The sequence below is a fragment of the Pygocentrus nattereri genome, chromosome 27, assembly GCF_015220715.1.
Source record: "Pygocentrus nattereri isolate fPygNat1 chromosome 27, fPygNat1.pri, whole genome shotgun sequence".
NCBI lineage: Eukaryota > Metazoa > Chordata > Actinopteri > Characiformes > Serrasalmidae > Pygocentrus > Pygocentrus nattereri.
In genome coordinates this window covers 11002591-11019276 of record NC_051237.1, presented here as the reverse complement: position 1 = coordinate 11019276, position 16686 = coordinate 11002591, and the positions used below count along the sequence as shown (strand labels likewise).

The following is a 16686-nucleotide window of genomic DNA, read 5'->3' as shown; positions in this document are numbered from 1 at the left end:
ACACTTACATAAAATAATGTAAAGGTAATTGTTCGACTTAGCCGTGTCATGGCCATGTGCAATTAATCAGTGATTCATTTTTAAAGTTGGGCTGTCTTACATCATATATGAATTATACTGTTTAAATTTTAAAATGCAAATAAAATCACATTTATTGGGTCATGATGTCAGCCGATAAGCTGTTAATTATTGTATTACCCTAAACACTTTTTGTATCAGTGCATGCCTAATTTTTAGTTTGTATGGTTGAGCCATCATTAATTTTACTTCTCAGTCACTGTCAGTACTTTTGCTCTGGTTTTTCAGAAACATGTCACCCAGGTATTACTCAAGAAAACTGATGAAAGGTTTAATAAACTTGACCTGAACCGTTTCATGTAATGAGAACCAATTCAGAAGTGTTCTCTCCATCAGTAATGATTCTACTTAACATATTCAGAGCATACACAGTCACTCAATTTCCATACTCCATGTAAGGCAGCATGCATGACTTATACTCTATATCAAGTACTCATTAGTAGTGATTTAGTACAAATTAGTGGTCCCAAAATAACATAACTTTAATATATAACTATTTAAGCAAACTTAGGTGTACTTTTTCATAAGGGAGAGTATGGTTATAATTTTTCAGGTAGTGTAAAATCTTTCACCATAAATAACAACACATTACTGAGGAATTCTGTTTAAGTACCCTGTTATCCTCTTGACATGATGTGATATTGTTTTCCACTGTTAGATCTTACATTTGACATAAAAGTTGCAGTATATAGTTAACAACAAATTAGCGCATCATTTCTCAGCTGTTATGAAGTGTACTTGTGTTTTATATTTGCACATTCAGTATAGCCAGACATCACATTTGTCACTAATAATATCATACTGCTAAAAAGTTCAATATTGTGCTGCGTGTTAGATATTTCAAATTGTTAAGCACTCTCTGAATGCAACGCTAGAGCTAATTTGGGGGTCCCGAGCAAGTTATGAAGGCAATTCCTCACTGCACCAGGCTCACAGGGGTTGAGGCAGGGCCGTGTGCAGCTATTACTTCCTTCATTTTCCTGATGGATGGTAATTAGGAAGAATTGGCCTCGGAAGAGTCAGATATTGGTATGCCCACTGACCCAAGATCAGATTTGCTCAGTGTTAGATTTGGTTTTAATGAGGAGCGATTAGCTGCAAAGCTCTCATCCGAATCCCTTCCCTAGGCCATTCATAGATGTAACCGATAGCAGCACATGGACTCTTCTGTCTGGTCCACAATGGATTCTTGTGAAAACAGGACAGAACCGGAGTAATGTTTGTTCCTACTCATGTAAATGAAGTGCACTATTTCAGCCTCCAAATGGATGGCGCACTGGACCAAGCTGGAAGTTTTCAGATGAATATTTTGAGACTTATCTACCCACATTAATAATGGATGCTTAATAATATGGGGGCTACTTTATTTCCTTAGACTTTAGAAAAACTGCGGGTCATTTGATGTGACCTTTTGCAAGGAGATGGGAGGACTTATCATTCTCCTGCCACCTTTTTTATTGCAGATAAAATATTTAATCATTTTTTTATCCACATCCACTGGTGTGAGGTGTGGATGACACAGTGAGTATGCCTCTAAAACACTCCTTTTCCTAAGTAGTAATATAAAAGAAAAAAATTGCCTCCCATTTCACAAACAGAGTGAAATAGGTTAAGGAGTGAGATCGTACTAGATCAGCGGTCACACATCCAGTCAGCATCTCCACCCTTACACAGCTCATCCTGTCATGCTGTGATAATTGAGTTGGGAAAACACAGGATTGTCTGAGCCTCAAACTGAAATCTCCATCAGGTCTCCAGCCCATTGCTGAGATTTTCAACACCTCTGAGTGGCCAATCAGGGGTGATTGAGTGCTCGTGAACGTTCACTGACGTGTGATTGAGCAGCTGCCGTGATGAGCGATGAGCGTGGCCACGTGTTGGTTTAGAGGGAGGCTGCTCCAGCACTGGTGTCTAAAAACCACTCTAATGTTCAGATTAATCAAGTCGTGATCTGAACCCCGTTATTCAGGCTTCATTGAACTGTGCGTCCATTGTTTGTCATGTAGATGGCTTATGCAAATCAGGCTTATTGAAAGAAAATGCTGATGTGGGCTTCATTATCAAATGACACCCACCTACTGAAAGAGCTCCTATCCAGAAACCATGCACTGTAAGAGAGAGAGTGTAAAGAGGAGTAATTAAAGGTGGGGCGGGAGACAAAGAGTCCATCAAAGTTTCTTATTAAACTACTTAGCTTAGACCTTGCTAGTTGCACTTGTCACTGGTGATAACCAGAACGCCCGTTAGAATCCAATATTAAATATGGTTTCTCACATGTAGGTCTTTGAAATAAGCAGTGTATTTGTGTTGGTAAACAGAAGAAGAGAAATTGAACCACATTTAATTTATTTAATGAGAAGTTATTATTGTGCATACAGTCTTGTTTTGTAGATATTTTTCCATGTTTCTCTTAATAATAAAGCATTCTTTGGAGCGACGACCATGGTTTCCTAAAGAACCTTTTAATGGACAGTATTTTAAAGAACCCTAAATGATATGTGAGTGTGAAGGATATTTTAAAGTTTAAAGACTAAACTAGACTGTTTAAAGACTACACTAGAACTGTACTCCCAAGCCAAGAACTATTTAATAGCCTGTATTTTTAAGAGTGCAAAATGAAGCTAATTGATACATAATGTAAACTAAAGGTAAATATCATTTATTTTGCTTCTTTGTTACTATGTAATTACCAGGGTTTCTGTTAGCCAATAAATGCTGATGTTTGAAAAACAATGGCAAATAAAGATCCAGACAGACAAAATGTTTGGTACCCAAAATGTTGCCCAAAACAAAATAAAAAAAAAGTCAAATCCTCAGGCTACGCAATCACCTGCTGTATGCGGAAATGACAAGCCCCCAGAAGGAGGGTGGAGCTGCACTTAACTGCTTTACCATCGAACACAATGGCTCCTGTTTAGTTTACTATAACTTTATCATTAACTGCTAATGCTACATTGCCAACATACGACTCCTTTTACAATGTCTTTTGTCAGGAATGTAGGGATGTGCTGAAGGAAATACTGCCATTGTTAAAAATGTGGACTGTACCAGATTGTGTGAAAATTTCATGGTAATTGGACCAGTAGAAATGTTCCAAAATTACTTGGAAAATAAATCACTCTGCATAATTTACATGAACAGCAAAAAATGTTTTTACTGTGTCTTTTTTTCTTTTCTATAAGCCACGGCGATCTGATTTAAAACTGCATTCAGGTGTAAGTTTTTATTTTAAAACTCAAGCACATCTAGATACTTGCAATGTGTTTGACTTTAAGTTGGTAACAACCACAAAAGAGTGAGAAAATGAAATGTTGTTATATACCAACAATAGGTTTTAATTAGCAAAGAGATGTTGGAGAATATGCCATAAGTAACACTTGAATGAGCCTATCATGCCATGTACTAACACAGTGAAGGCTTTGTACAACATTAACATCAATCTGCCAGGGAAACTAACTCATTTCTGAACATGAGACTGTTAGCAAAATTACTGGAAACTCTTGTAGTTATGTTTTTACATTTACATAATACAACACACAACTACAGTTCTAGACTTTAAGGGTTAAACTACTTGTGAAAGTTTAAAAGTAAGTGCTGGAGTTGAACGTGCCGCTTTCATGGCTTTTGTCAGGGCACATCGATTTGATTTGATGCTGATACTCAGAGCAGACAAATCGTGTGGCCTGGTACGAGCTACTGGTGTGCAGAGGAAGAGATAGAGAAAGAGAGAGAGGGCGTGTGCCTCGGTTGCTGACTGAAGTCTGCACATACTCTCACGGGGATATATTGATTAAGGCGGGTGATTCACGCTGCCTTGAATTCTGCTGCTCCAATTGTGTTATTTGTTTTCCAGCCGCCCCTAATTATTTCAGAGGAGTTGAGCACAGTTTCAGGAGGCGTGATGTGTTTGCGTGAATGTGGGACTTAAACAGAAAAAAAGATCACAGATGTTTGATCTCTTATCTCACTGTCTTTTATTTCCCCCCTGCTTTCTTCTTCTGAATTCTCTTGTTCTCTTTCTTTCCTTTCCTCCTCTGTCTCTGCTTCTCTTTCTCTAGCTGAATGCGGGGGACGTTTTAAAGGGGAATCGTCCGGACGGATTCTGTCCCCTGGTTACCCATTCCCATATGACAACAACCTACGCTGCACATGGGTCATCGAGGTGGACTCAGGCAATATCGTCAGGTGCTGAATAGCATTCCCCCACGCATGTAGAGACATGCTGCACCACTTCACACCTTCAGAATCAATACTTAAAAAACCCTGTTGACTCCAAACCACAGAAGTGGCTGTGGCTTGAAACGAGTAGTCTTTAACTATTAATGTGCCACTTACAGACCAAAGATTAGCATCAATATCTCATCTATATGGGGACAAGGGAGCATCACGGGAGTTAATGTCAACCTCACAAATCTCTCTGTTTTCCATTTGTGAGGCATCACTGATGCCTGAAAAGCTCAGGCCATTATGAGGCCTAAAATGCTGTTCATAGATCCAGTCGTTACAGCTGCACGAAGCCAAACGCACTGCAACCTTGAAGGCGAGATAATTTGTCCTTCTGCAAGCTCTTATGGCAGCAACAGCCTTTGTGAAATCAGATATTCATTCATTACTTTTTCATCTGCCCACTGATGTCTCATTCAGACCATTTTGTGGAATTATTATGAAGAGCTTCAGCACAGGCAGCCGATGCAATAGTATCACGCAATTATTGCACCCCGGGGCTCAATGTTGGCGATAGCATAATATGAGGGTACTTTTGTCTGTTGTGTCTGGGCTATGGCTAGAATTCTGATCTTACATGTTGTGTTTGTAGAAGGCCTTTCTTTTACTCTTTTGAAAGCTGTGTGACTTGAAACATAAAATAATTCAGTGTAAGGATAGACATAGTCTTGGAGAGACATAGTATTGCTTGGTGCTCTATTAATTTGAAATTTTATAGGGAACAGCAGTATTTTAGATTGGGCCATTTCTATGTGCAAAACTCTCTGCTGTTGATGGTGTGTTTCACCTAACCTGGATGATATAGTTCACATAGTTGTAAAGTTTGAATTAAAATCATCACTCTCAAAAAAAAAGTAACTCATATTTTGTTTGCTATTTTTATCTTTTTGTGGTACAATTTAAAATACCAGCTGCCCATTACATTGTTTGAATAGCTCATGATGAATGGACCAGTAGAAATGGTCCAAAATTACTTGGAATAAAACCTCACATTAATGAAGGTTAAGAACATTTCTTTGCTTTAATATAAAGATACTATTTCAGACACTCTTCACATATTTCATAGATTTTCTTATTCCAGCAACAAAATGTTACTTTGTAGATATAGAAATTACTTCCTTGTCTAATTGTCACACTCTTACAACAGTTTGCAGTTTCTGGCCTTTGATACGGAGGCATCACATGACATCCTGAAGGTGTGGGATGGCCCTCCTGAGAATGAAATGTCTCTGAGGGAAGTGAGCGGCTCTCTGCTGCCAGAGGGCATCCACAGCACCCTCAACCTGGTGACCGTCCAGTTTGAGACTGACTTCTACATCAGCAAGTCTGGCTTTGCCATCGAGTTTTCCAGTGAGTCCTGTCACTCCAGTAGCTCTCAGGTGTTCAGTTTTGATTGGCAGGTTTAATAACATTGGCCTTGGCCAGTATCTAATTTCTCTGTAGTAATGTATTATTAGCAGGCTTCATCCCCTTAAACTGGTAGACATGACTGGAGTGCTTCAGTGCCCTAATTGACAGTTTGGCTTCTTGTAGTATCTTTGGGCTCATTTTGAACGACATCTCATTTTGCCCAGTCTTGATGGAGTGGATCGGCTCTGTGTTAATTGGCTGTGTTTATAATTGACAGGCTCAGTGGCCACTGCCTGCAGGGATCCGGGAGTGCCCATGAACGGCAGCCGCAACGGAGATGGAAGAGAGCCTGGTGACACTGTTACCTTTCAGTGTGACCCAGGATATGAGCTCCAGGGTGAAATGAAGATTACCTGTATTCAGGTGGAAAACCGTTACTACTGGCAGCCCAGCCCACCTGTTTGTATAGGTGATTATTTAAATGTGCTAATAAAGTACATGTGTACACTGTTAAACATCAAGGTGCCTAAATTATTCTTAGTTTGGAATCTAGTAGACAATGTCCAAAAAAGGTGCTGTACAAGTACATGGGTGTACATAGTGAATACAATGTAAATTGCAGTCAGGGATGAAAAAATAAGGCCATACTGAGATAAAATGGACACTACAAAAGTGTATAATAAAAACAGCATTAAAACTCAATAAAAATGCTTTTATAAAAGTTAAAATTCTTACCAAGAAAGATGCAAAGCTAGTGTCTCCAGTTTTGCAAATTATATACATTTCCATCAAAAAAAATGTACATCAGTGTTATTAAAGACAAGTACAGTTCAACTAAGCAAGCTCAGTTTTCATTTTATGGCCATTGTCTATGTCTAAGGGGTTAAAAATATTCTTCCCATTCATGTATCTCCTTAAAAATGTGTTGTTTTTTTCAGGACAATCCATTGAAAGGTTATTCTATAGGAATGCTTCAACGAGCTCATTATGGCTTTATTTTTAGGAGTATTTATGTCATTATTTTAAGAGTGCTACAGATTTCACAACATTTTTTACAAGAGGCATTTTCAAGAAAGGACATACCTAACTTGAAGTGTTTAAGGTGCTTTACAGGTGATTCTTCAAGAGTGGTGTGTTTAGTCATACTAAGCATTGCTCAGAATGACTTTAAATATGTTCTGCTGAAAATTACATTTAGTTTTAAGTGTCTACCCTGCATGGGTATCCTCCAGTGGGGTAATTTGCATTTTTGTCGAAGATTCTCAAGAGTTGAGAAAGCCAAGCAGCACTTGAGCCGAAGAGTCATTCAGGCAGCCCCCATCATCCTGACGATGTGAAAGTTGTGCTAAAATTAATGAATATCAAATTACCAGATTTGGATTGCCTTTCTATGTTCAAAGATACTTCAGTAGCAAGCAGAAAAATGTGGAGGAGCCACATTTTGCAGTTTCCTTTCATGTGTGCGCAGCTAATTATCCTCTCTCTCTATATATGACTCTCTGACTACTCCCATCCCCCCATTTCTCTTTCTTCCTATCACACTGTTCAGTAGGACTATGAGAGCTGTACAGGTTCAGTAGCAGGAGAGATTTGATTTCAGCTTTGCACACTTCCATTCTATTTCTTTTGCACCAGGCTCCTAGAGCACACAGCTGGTTCAGCTGTGTGTTTTAATGAGTAAGACCCTTTGTGTGTTACACATACCCACATGCTCTTGATATAACTCCTCTGTGTTTTCACAGCTCCTTGTGGTGGGAACCTGACCGGCTCCTCTGGCTTTATCCTCTCACCCAACTACCCTCATCCCTATCCTCACAGCAAGGATTGTGATTGGCTCATATCTGTGAACTCTGACTACGTCCTTTCCCTGGCATTCATTAGGTAAATACTCTTTAACAGTTTGGTGCCACAGTGAGAAAACCTCATATTTCATGAATAGCAACTTTGTAGAAAAAGGAGAATAAAACTTTTAACATAGTGTATATTTGGTAACATTTTATTTGAAGGCTACCTACATAAGGGCTTTATGACGCATTCATAAGCACTGAATAATGTGTTTATGAAGCACTACTTGAACATTTATTAAGTGCTTATGTCAGTTCTCGCAACCTGACATAAGATGTTTTATGAAATAAATGACATTGTCCTGACATGATAAGAATAAACATTGAACATATTTACAGCACTAAACGCATTTAAAACACTATACATAACTATTTATGTCAGCATATCAGGTTAAATATGCCTGGAAACCACCCCCTCTTCCCTCCATGGCAAATATAAGATGATTTATGCAATTATGTATAGGGTTTAAATATGTTTAGTGCTGTAAATATGTTCAATGTTTATTCTTATCATGTCAGTACAATTGACGATTGCTTGGTAACACTTTACTGTAGGCCAGTGTTCATAAGCCTTCATGACACCTACATAAGCCCTTTGTAACAATTGACATAGACTTACATGAACATTTAGAAACACTTATGTGCCATTTGTCATAAAGGTTGCATTTGCCAGCATCAATGACATAACATCTTTGCAGGTGACATTGATTTCTGACATTAGGTTGTATCATGACATTTTCTGAAATGAAATGAAGTAGACCTTGTACCACAGTGTCCATCATAGTGAGATGCTGATAATATGACATAGCTTGCCAAAAAACATTTTCTATGGCACTATCATAGGCAGAAACAAAAATTTGGGTAGACATGTGGAAAAAGTGTATAGACAACCTTGGTACATGCAATTTCCAACAGCACTGATATCCTGCTGTGTCAGAATGTCAGCCTGTTGTCTGTTCCTGACATTAGTGTAGGCATCGCCGTACCAATTCTAGCACTTCATTAAGGTGATACAAAACAATAACAGTCAACCAGAATGCTAAATTCACACAAACACAACCGATACTGCAGCACTCTTCACTATGAAGCATGCATCCCCTAACCACAGGCACAACTTTTGCCCAATGAAAATGACATAACTAAACAAAAATCAGAGAGCTGAGATGTACAAAGATGAAGATCGACACAGGAAATTTAAAAAGATAAACCTAATCATCCTAGGATAAACATTCTGCCACGGCACCCATGAAAAATGTTTCTAGACCATTTATGTCTTACTGCTGAAGAAAACATTTGAAGGACAATTTGGCACAGCTCATTTTAGCTTTTGTAGCAAAAGCTAGACCAAGTAAAATGACCTTTTTTTGCATTTGTTTTTGGTTTTCAAATGGTAGGAAACAGCATTCTGTTCTATCATTCTATCAGTTGGAACCTCACTTGTCTATTTGTAATGTCTATTTCCTCATTAATTAATGTATTTACAATTTAGTCAGCATTGACACCACTGTAACATTCTAATCTAAAGGAATAATCAACTTCAGTGTCCCTGTGGTTTGATAATTTGTCCAAATAGGAGCTGCATGATTGAAAAAAAATCATTTTGGTAAGAACAGCTCTTAGGCATGACATTTAAAACTGCCTCTTACCTTGTTCCAAACACAAGACATCCCATACAAAGACAAGTTCATTTGGTAATTTTGTTGATAGAATGATATGTTGGGTTTGATATGAAGAGCAATAGTTTCCCTTTTCCATCAGCCTTAGATGTGTAGAGTAATTATGTAATAGCGAGGGCTATCACTGTCAAATTAAAATGCATTTCATGTCCGAGGGAGATAATGAGCCCAGCTGGAACTCTTTGCTCATTTTGCCGGTAATGAACTTTTTTTTCTCCTTCCCTCAGTCTCACTTTAAGGTGTAGCTTAGTGTCTCAGCGCTGAGTGATGTGACTAATTAATAAAAAAGAGGAGTTGATATATGTGCTTCTCAGTCAAATAGTATTGCTAATTGTGTTCATTTTTCATTTAACCTCTGCATAGTGAGTCCTGCGACACAATAGGGGATCTCTTTCTAGGCAGTGTTGATGTAAGGTTAAGATGGAGCAGTGTCAGACATCAGGATGTGTGACGAATGTGCTAACCTCCTCTATGTTAACTCTAATAGCTCTCTTAAGGACCTCCCCAACATGCTGCACACAGAGACTGGTCTGCTGAGCTAGATTCTATACTGTGGAAAACTTTTACAAGTAGCATATTGTGTATGTTGACGAACAACACTAGGGCTAGCAAACTCTTTATTTCCTGGCCATAAAACCCATTGTTGCAAACGTTGTACGGACATAAACCATGACATAATGTTAGAGCGAATAACAACATAGCAAGTAATGTAACTAACCTTTTGTTGGTTGTGGATTAGCAAATTGTTGCTACAATTGCTGCTGTTAACCAGTTGCTATCACAAACATTAGCAAGTGGAACAAAACATTATCAACCTATTTGTTCTGTGAAACACCAAAAAAAGTTAAAGTTACCCACCTATCAAGAAGCAGAGCAACCTCCTCATCCCTTTTCATGATTTTAAACTCTCAGTAAAGCTGAAGTCAGTTTCTTTTTTCACCAGTTTCTATTTGGATTTTTTCTGCTCTGCCTTAAATGGTGAAGTTAGGCTTTATTCAGGTGCCTTATCTTCTCAAATCGTGCAGCAGTCCCATTCTGGCTTTGCTCAACGATTTAAGGTGGAATGGGAAAATCTCAATAGGAGGCCAGCTTCAGCCAACTTAAGCCTTGCCAACTCTTGTCCCACCACCACCATTGAAACACCTTTGGTGAATCTAAGAACTTCATTCTTAATCCTTGTCCTTCAGATCTTCTCCTCTCTGGCTGTTTTTCAGCCATCACTCCTTCTTGATGGAGTTCAGCATGTAGTCCCACCCTTTCCTACTGTTCTGTGCACAAGCATGAATGCCCCATGTTGCTGATTGGCTGGAATAGTGTTTGTGTGTCCTGGTCCAAGACACTTTCTTTATTTCCCATTTAAAGAACCAGAGCTGTGCATAAACACCAGATTTTTTTGCAGCGCGCACAGAACACACGCTAGTGGACAATGATGAGACATTCGTTAAAATTGACAAAAAGTGTATTGGTTTAAAATATGCTGCACATTTAATTTATTCTAAGCTCCACTTCCATGAGTATGTACTGCTGATGTAATACAGATGCTAGGGTTTGTTGCATTTAAGTTCCTCTCTCTGAAGCCTTAAACGTTAATTGTTAAAACTTAATAATGAAAATTATACACCACAAACAAGCCAGACAATAAAGCACACTCTAGCTCAGAAAGTAGCATCATTACCCAGGTTTGGCATTAGTAGCCTAGTTGATATTTCAATTTTGCTCATATGGGAGAAAAAACCTATTGGAGTTCAGTCAGTAAGGCAGCATTTCAAACAGGTTTCTAATGAATGGCTCTCAATCAGTTCCGTCTCAGGCAGTTTCATTACACAGTCCATTACTGGCATCATTCTCCTTTAAAAAAGACCACAATATTAAATATGTCCCTGGTGAAAACAGAAAATGAACAATACTAATAAAAATGACCCGGAATATTATAACGCTACAAACCTGCTATCTCTCTGTCGTCTCTATTTAGCATTAGCATTATCTGTGCTAGCACCCAATCCAATTATTACAAAGCTAATTGTTTGCTGATTGACAGTTCCAGAGGCTAGGCAGTGTTGGGGGAAAAACTTCCAACACATCTGGTTATCAAAAATTAATTACTTTTTTAATGTAGTGTAAAGAATTTTGCTCAAATTCCCATGTTTGGATTTCTATTATCTCCCAGTGAGCCCTGAGCGATAGATTCTAAGGCAGTGGAGTGTGTCGAGCACACTTAGCATTCTCTCGCAGCATAATGGGGAGAAAAGGAAAGTAAATCTGATGCAGTCACAATCCATCTCATGCAAATGACTCCGCTGATGGGGAGACCTTACCGTCACACCTTATTGAAGATGAAAAGGTGCGAATGTTTATCTCTGTCTCTGAGACCCAAGAGCATGGCAAAGCTTTAGATAGCGCCTATTGTGGTTGAGAGTTTTTTTCTTTAGCATAGATGTGTGGGAATGCACCTCTTTCCGCTCACTCCTGGGTGCTTATACATTCTGTATTAGCAGCCCACACCCACAGAGGCTAAAAGAAGGTGAACAGAGCTTCAGGTCGAATGTACATAAAGCACAGCTAGAAAGGGAGCAGATCTGAGAGAGCTACGCCAAACAACTGTGACCACCATATTAAAAACCTTCAAAGTCAGCCCATGTACATCCCATGAAATAGCAAAAAAAATCAATGAACTTTTCTCAGATGACTTACAAATGTCTGTACTTTTTCTGAGCAGTCTGTCTGTCTACCCGCCGTACACCTGCTCTAAAAGGCCGTCTCAGTCCTTGTGCTTTTTTTGTGAGCTAGGGTACATCATGCCATCCTTTGATCGCATTGAGTGGATATTGGAGACTGCTCTTTGATCTTTCTCGGTCTCATCTTTTCACCTCTCTCCAGCTTCAGCATTGAGCCCAACTACGACTTCTTATACATCTACGATGGGCCGGACAGCAACAGCCCTCTGATAGGCAGCTTCCAGGACAGCAAACTTCCTGAGCGGATCGAGAGCAGCTCCAACACCATGCATCTGGCCTTCCGCAGTGACGGCTCTGTCAGCTACACCGGCTTTCACCTGGAGTACAAAGGTATGCTATTGAAAGGTGGCTGACATTTAAGTTTACGAATGACAGTTCATTCACTAAGATGAAAGTCTTTCATCAGTCACATTATGGACAGGGATGGATATATCTGAGATTATATTTCATCTATTTATATAGTGAATTTGATATTTAACTTAAAAAATAGGGACTTAAAGAATATATATTCTTCCAGTCAGCGATTTCCAGTAATTTCCCTGTACTTAGATAAAAAGAGAAAACTGTTTGACTCAAGCCAATGGGAAGGTGCCCATTGACTTGTTTTATTAGCATATTTTAAGCCATCAGGTATTTGTTATTCTTTTAAATAAGAACAGGGAGACAAAATCAGCTGTATGTTACAGATTTGCCAGAGATTAGATGTTAGAAAAAGAATGCTTTAATGTTATAGAATTCAAGTTGTCAATTTTCAGAAGTCTTTGGAAAACTCATCAGCTGAGTTCCTTGATGAAAAAAGTATACATTTGTGGTTAGCTAGCAATAATTATTAAGTAATATTTGCAGTCTTTAGCCCAGTCTCTTATTATCTACTCTGTGTCATCTTTGCTCCTTTCTTCTCTTTTTCCCATGAAGCCAAACTGAGGGAGTCATGCTTTGATCCAGGCAACGTAATGAATGGCACACGGCTTGGCAGCGACTATAAGTTGGGCTCCACGGTGACGTTCTACTGTGAAGCAGGCTACGTGCTCCAGGGGTACTCCACTCTCACCTGCATAATGGGAGATGATGGCAGACCCGGCTGGAACAGGGTCTTACCCAGCTGTCAAGGTAAACACCAAGAGAAGAAAGTTATTTTAAAAAGAAAAGTGACATTTCTAGGGCTGTTATGTGAATGCTGTGCCATATGTTAATTTTTGAGTCAAGTCAAGAGGTTTAATATACACTGGAGTGCTTTCAATATTGGGAACATACTTTGACTACTTTTTGAAATGCCCAAATTTGGCCCCAGCACTTTTTAAATTCCAGTATGTTAAATGTCTTTTGTGTAGTCTACTCTAGAAAGCCATGCAAGCACTTTCTATGTTACTAAGACCGGGTAGGAAAAAGATATTCCTCATCATGTATACATACAGCACCTTGCCAGCTACACAGTGCACTGAAAATAAATAAGAACAGTTATGTTGTCATGTAGTCCTCTGCCCAGTGAACGCTGGGATAGGCTCCAGTTCTCCATATGACCCAGGAGCATAAGCGGCTTAGTGTACCTCATGCCATCCTTTGATCGCATTGAATGGATATTGGATACTATGCCAGAGGCAAATATAGTTCTGTTCTACTGAACACATTCAATGAATTACTTTATGTGTGTGCTCCTGAGTTATCCATGTGTTCCATGTGTTTGTGTGTGCAGCACCTTGTGGCAGCCGCTCTACAGGAACAGAAGGAACTGTTCTGTCCCCAAATTTCCCCAGAAACTACACCGCAGGCCACAGCTGTGTATACTCCATCTCTGTGCCCAGGGAGTTCGGTAAGAGATTGCACCTCTTAATTTGAATTAAAATTCCATTCCTCTGATTATATAACATGATGTACTATTCACAAGCACATGGATTTTTAAATTCTTTCTGATGCAGGGAGGTCAAGTCGTCATTGAAAGTGCAACATTGTCTTGTCAGTTTCATGTTTGGTGTTGGTTGAGCAGTCAAAATAAGTGCACCTTCACATTCTTTCATTCAACCATACAAAATCCTCTCTGTTCCAAGTAAGCAGGGTAGAAATTCCTGTGTGGATTACACACCCTCTCTTTCTGCATTCATTTGGGCTCATGGATTTATCGTTTCCAAGAAAGGAGGTGCTCAGTGGTAACTTAGCAACTAGCTGCCAATTTTCTGTCTTACACTTGAAAAGTTGAAAAGCATGCTGGGTGCATTGCTGGAGCTGAAGGCTTCTCCACAGTATTAATATTTAATGGGCTGAAAGTGTAAACTGCGCTCAACATTCCAGTGACACTCCGTCTGGCCTAACTAAACTTTCACCCATCAGCATGCACGCTGCAATTAGAACAATTCATTATTACTCCAGAGAATAATGATGGCAGTGACACATCAGTGACCTGTTTAAAATGCCTTCCGTATTCCCATCGTTCTTGCTTCATCCTGATCTGTCTGAAATGCCTTTCTGGTTCTTTTAAGAGGACTGACGCATGTCTTATGATACAAGTGATAGAAGAATGTAGTTTTTTTTAGCCATGTTTTTTTTTTTTTAGTTTTTTGTCATTTTTAAAAACTGACCATGAACACAAACCATGGCCATAAAGAAGTAGTTCTTCCACGACAATGTTTATATGGTTCACGTATTTTGCTGACTGCATTCAGCCACAAGAGTATTAGTGAGGCCAGATACTGACTGTGGCATGCAGCAGTCCCCAGAGCCCCAGTGACAGCTGTGAGAACCAGCAGGAAGGAGGGGCCAGAACCCCTAGCCCAGGCAAAACTGCCTAAAGACAGTGGGGAGAAACTGACCTCTGAGATGTGTGGCAGCACCCAGGTGGCAGGGCTCAGGACTCATGCGCTGTCCCCCACTCCCTTACTGTGGTCAGTCTTTCCCTGATATCTAGGGGTTAGGTTAAGTTTTACAGCATTTTACTATGGATGTGGTCTTAAAACACCGCTCCAGAACTTCAATCTGAAAACCGCAGTACCCAAACCATAGGTAAAGCTGGCAAGGAAACAACCGACTAAGGCAGAAACTTTAAGATAAGCCATGCCTCAAAATTGCTTTTCATGTTCTACTGACCCAGTATCTTTAGTTTGTGTTCCTTGAAGCCAGTCCAAGTACTTCCAAACTGTCTATCAGTGTAGGATCACAGCTGCTGGAAAGAGTTTAGCGCTCGTCATGCAGTGCTAACAGATAGAAGTTGGACTTAGGGATTACTCCCAATATCTTTTCCCTGTGACCCAGTCATGTCAATCAGCCCTCTATACTGTACTCAGTGCCTAGGCCTCTACACATCCTGCTAAAAAGCAGCTTTGTCCCCCAAACCTTGCACAAAGGCTGCCGCTGTTCTCAGGAGTTTTTTCACTCTTAGGGTATCTCAAGGGGTCCAAACGAAAGAACTCCCTCAACATCACTATCTGTTTTCATAAGCTGTTATGGGTATTCCAGATCCTCCGCTCAGGCATCATTTACGACTGCGTGGGCCGCATGTGATGGCTCCCCACAGGTCTCTTTCTGGCCATTGGACTATTCACAGACTAATGGAGGACTCTGTGGGATGGAAGGCTCTAAACAAGACTGATGTCATTTGAAATGAAGATGTGATGAGTGCAAAGTGAAGGTGAAAGGCTGATGGCTTTGCGATCGAGTGTGAAGAGTGAAAAATGTGCAGTCACTGCCTGAGGTGTCTGCTAGCCTTCTGAAACATATCCTTTACTCACATGCTGGTTATATGACACACCTGTTGTTTATGGACTGTATGTTTAAACCTGTGATCATTGACTGATCACTGTGTAAAATATATATCCAACCTAACTTTATTTGCACTATTTGAAAATGCCAGCTGTGTGGCAATGCCATGATGAATGAACCAATAGAAACAGTTCTAAATTACTTGGAATAAAGTCTCATTCCATTAAGATATAGTACTCAGAGACCATACTTTGTTTATGTAATTTCCAGTATGAACAGCTATTTAGTACAAGTTATTCATGTTTTCAGGAAGCAAACAGGAGACAGATAGTTAATAGAAATATAATGAAAGAACAAGTAAACAGAATGTCAAATTTTGCAGCATTTAGTGTGCCCACTCTTTTCCTTTCGTTCAGCTTCCTGTAATATCGTCATCCGTTCTTTTCAGGGGATTTTTTCAGCTTTTGAAAGAAATCTGCTATGATATCTTTTCACTCCTCCAAAGTTCAGTCTTAGAAATTGGTTGCACTTAGAAATTGATTGGACTGAATATGAGGTAAGCTTAAAAACATTTAGTGATGTTAAGCTCTGGACTCTGGGGTAGTCAGTCCTTTTTTCTTAGAACCCCAGCAGCTTCTTTGTTTGATTTGCACATTTTCTTCTTTTTTGTCTATTTTCTCTTCTTCTGAAAATGTGTAACTTGCACTTCATGGTCATTGACTCCAAATGAAATAAAAGTGATCTCAGACTTTTGCTCAGTATATTGATGTACAGAGTAAAGCCACATGTAAGCTCATTTTATGACAGCAGCAATGTTATTTCCACATATCACCTAATTTGCACTCCATTTGCACTAAAATCCTTTTCAACAACCACTGTGTTAAAAAATCAAGGGTAGTAAATCATGATCAATTTTTGAAAGAAGTTCTCTCTTGAAATGCGTTTTATATGTAGACAGATTTCATATGTAGCTTAGCCTAAAACGCAAACTGGCCCAGTGTGTATTCCAATTGAATTTTTTTGACACATCCAATGAGAAATCATAGTTCTTAGGTTGTATCTATTATATACACTGAGGCAGTGTTTTAG

At 39.3% G+C, this 16686-nt stretch overlaps 1 protein-coding gene across 1 annotated transcript in view; it reads left to right on the top strand.

Moving 5' to 3' along the window:
- Positions 1–16686, top strand: part of csmd3b (CUB and Sushi multiple domains 3b) — a 575187-nt gene that overhangs the window by 410101 nt on the left and 148400 nt on the right. The window contains 7 exon segments of the mRNA XM_037535436.1: positions 4137–4263; positions 5450–5652; positions 5930–6121; positions 7395–7533; positions 12050–12237; positions 12823–13017; positions 13601–13717. Of these exon segments, the coding sequence (XP_037391333.1) occupies positions 4137–4263; positions 5450–5652; positions 5930–6121; positions 7395–7533; positions 12050–12237; positions 12823–13017; positions 13601–13717 (1161 nt within the window).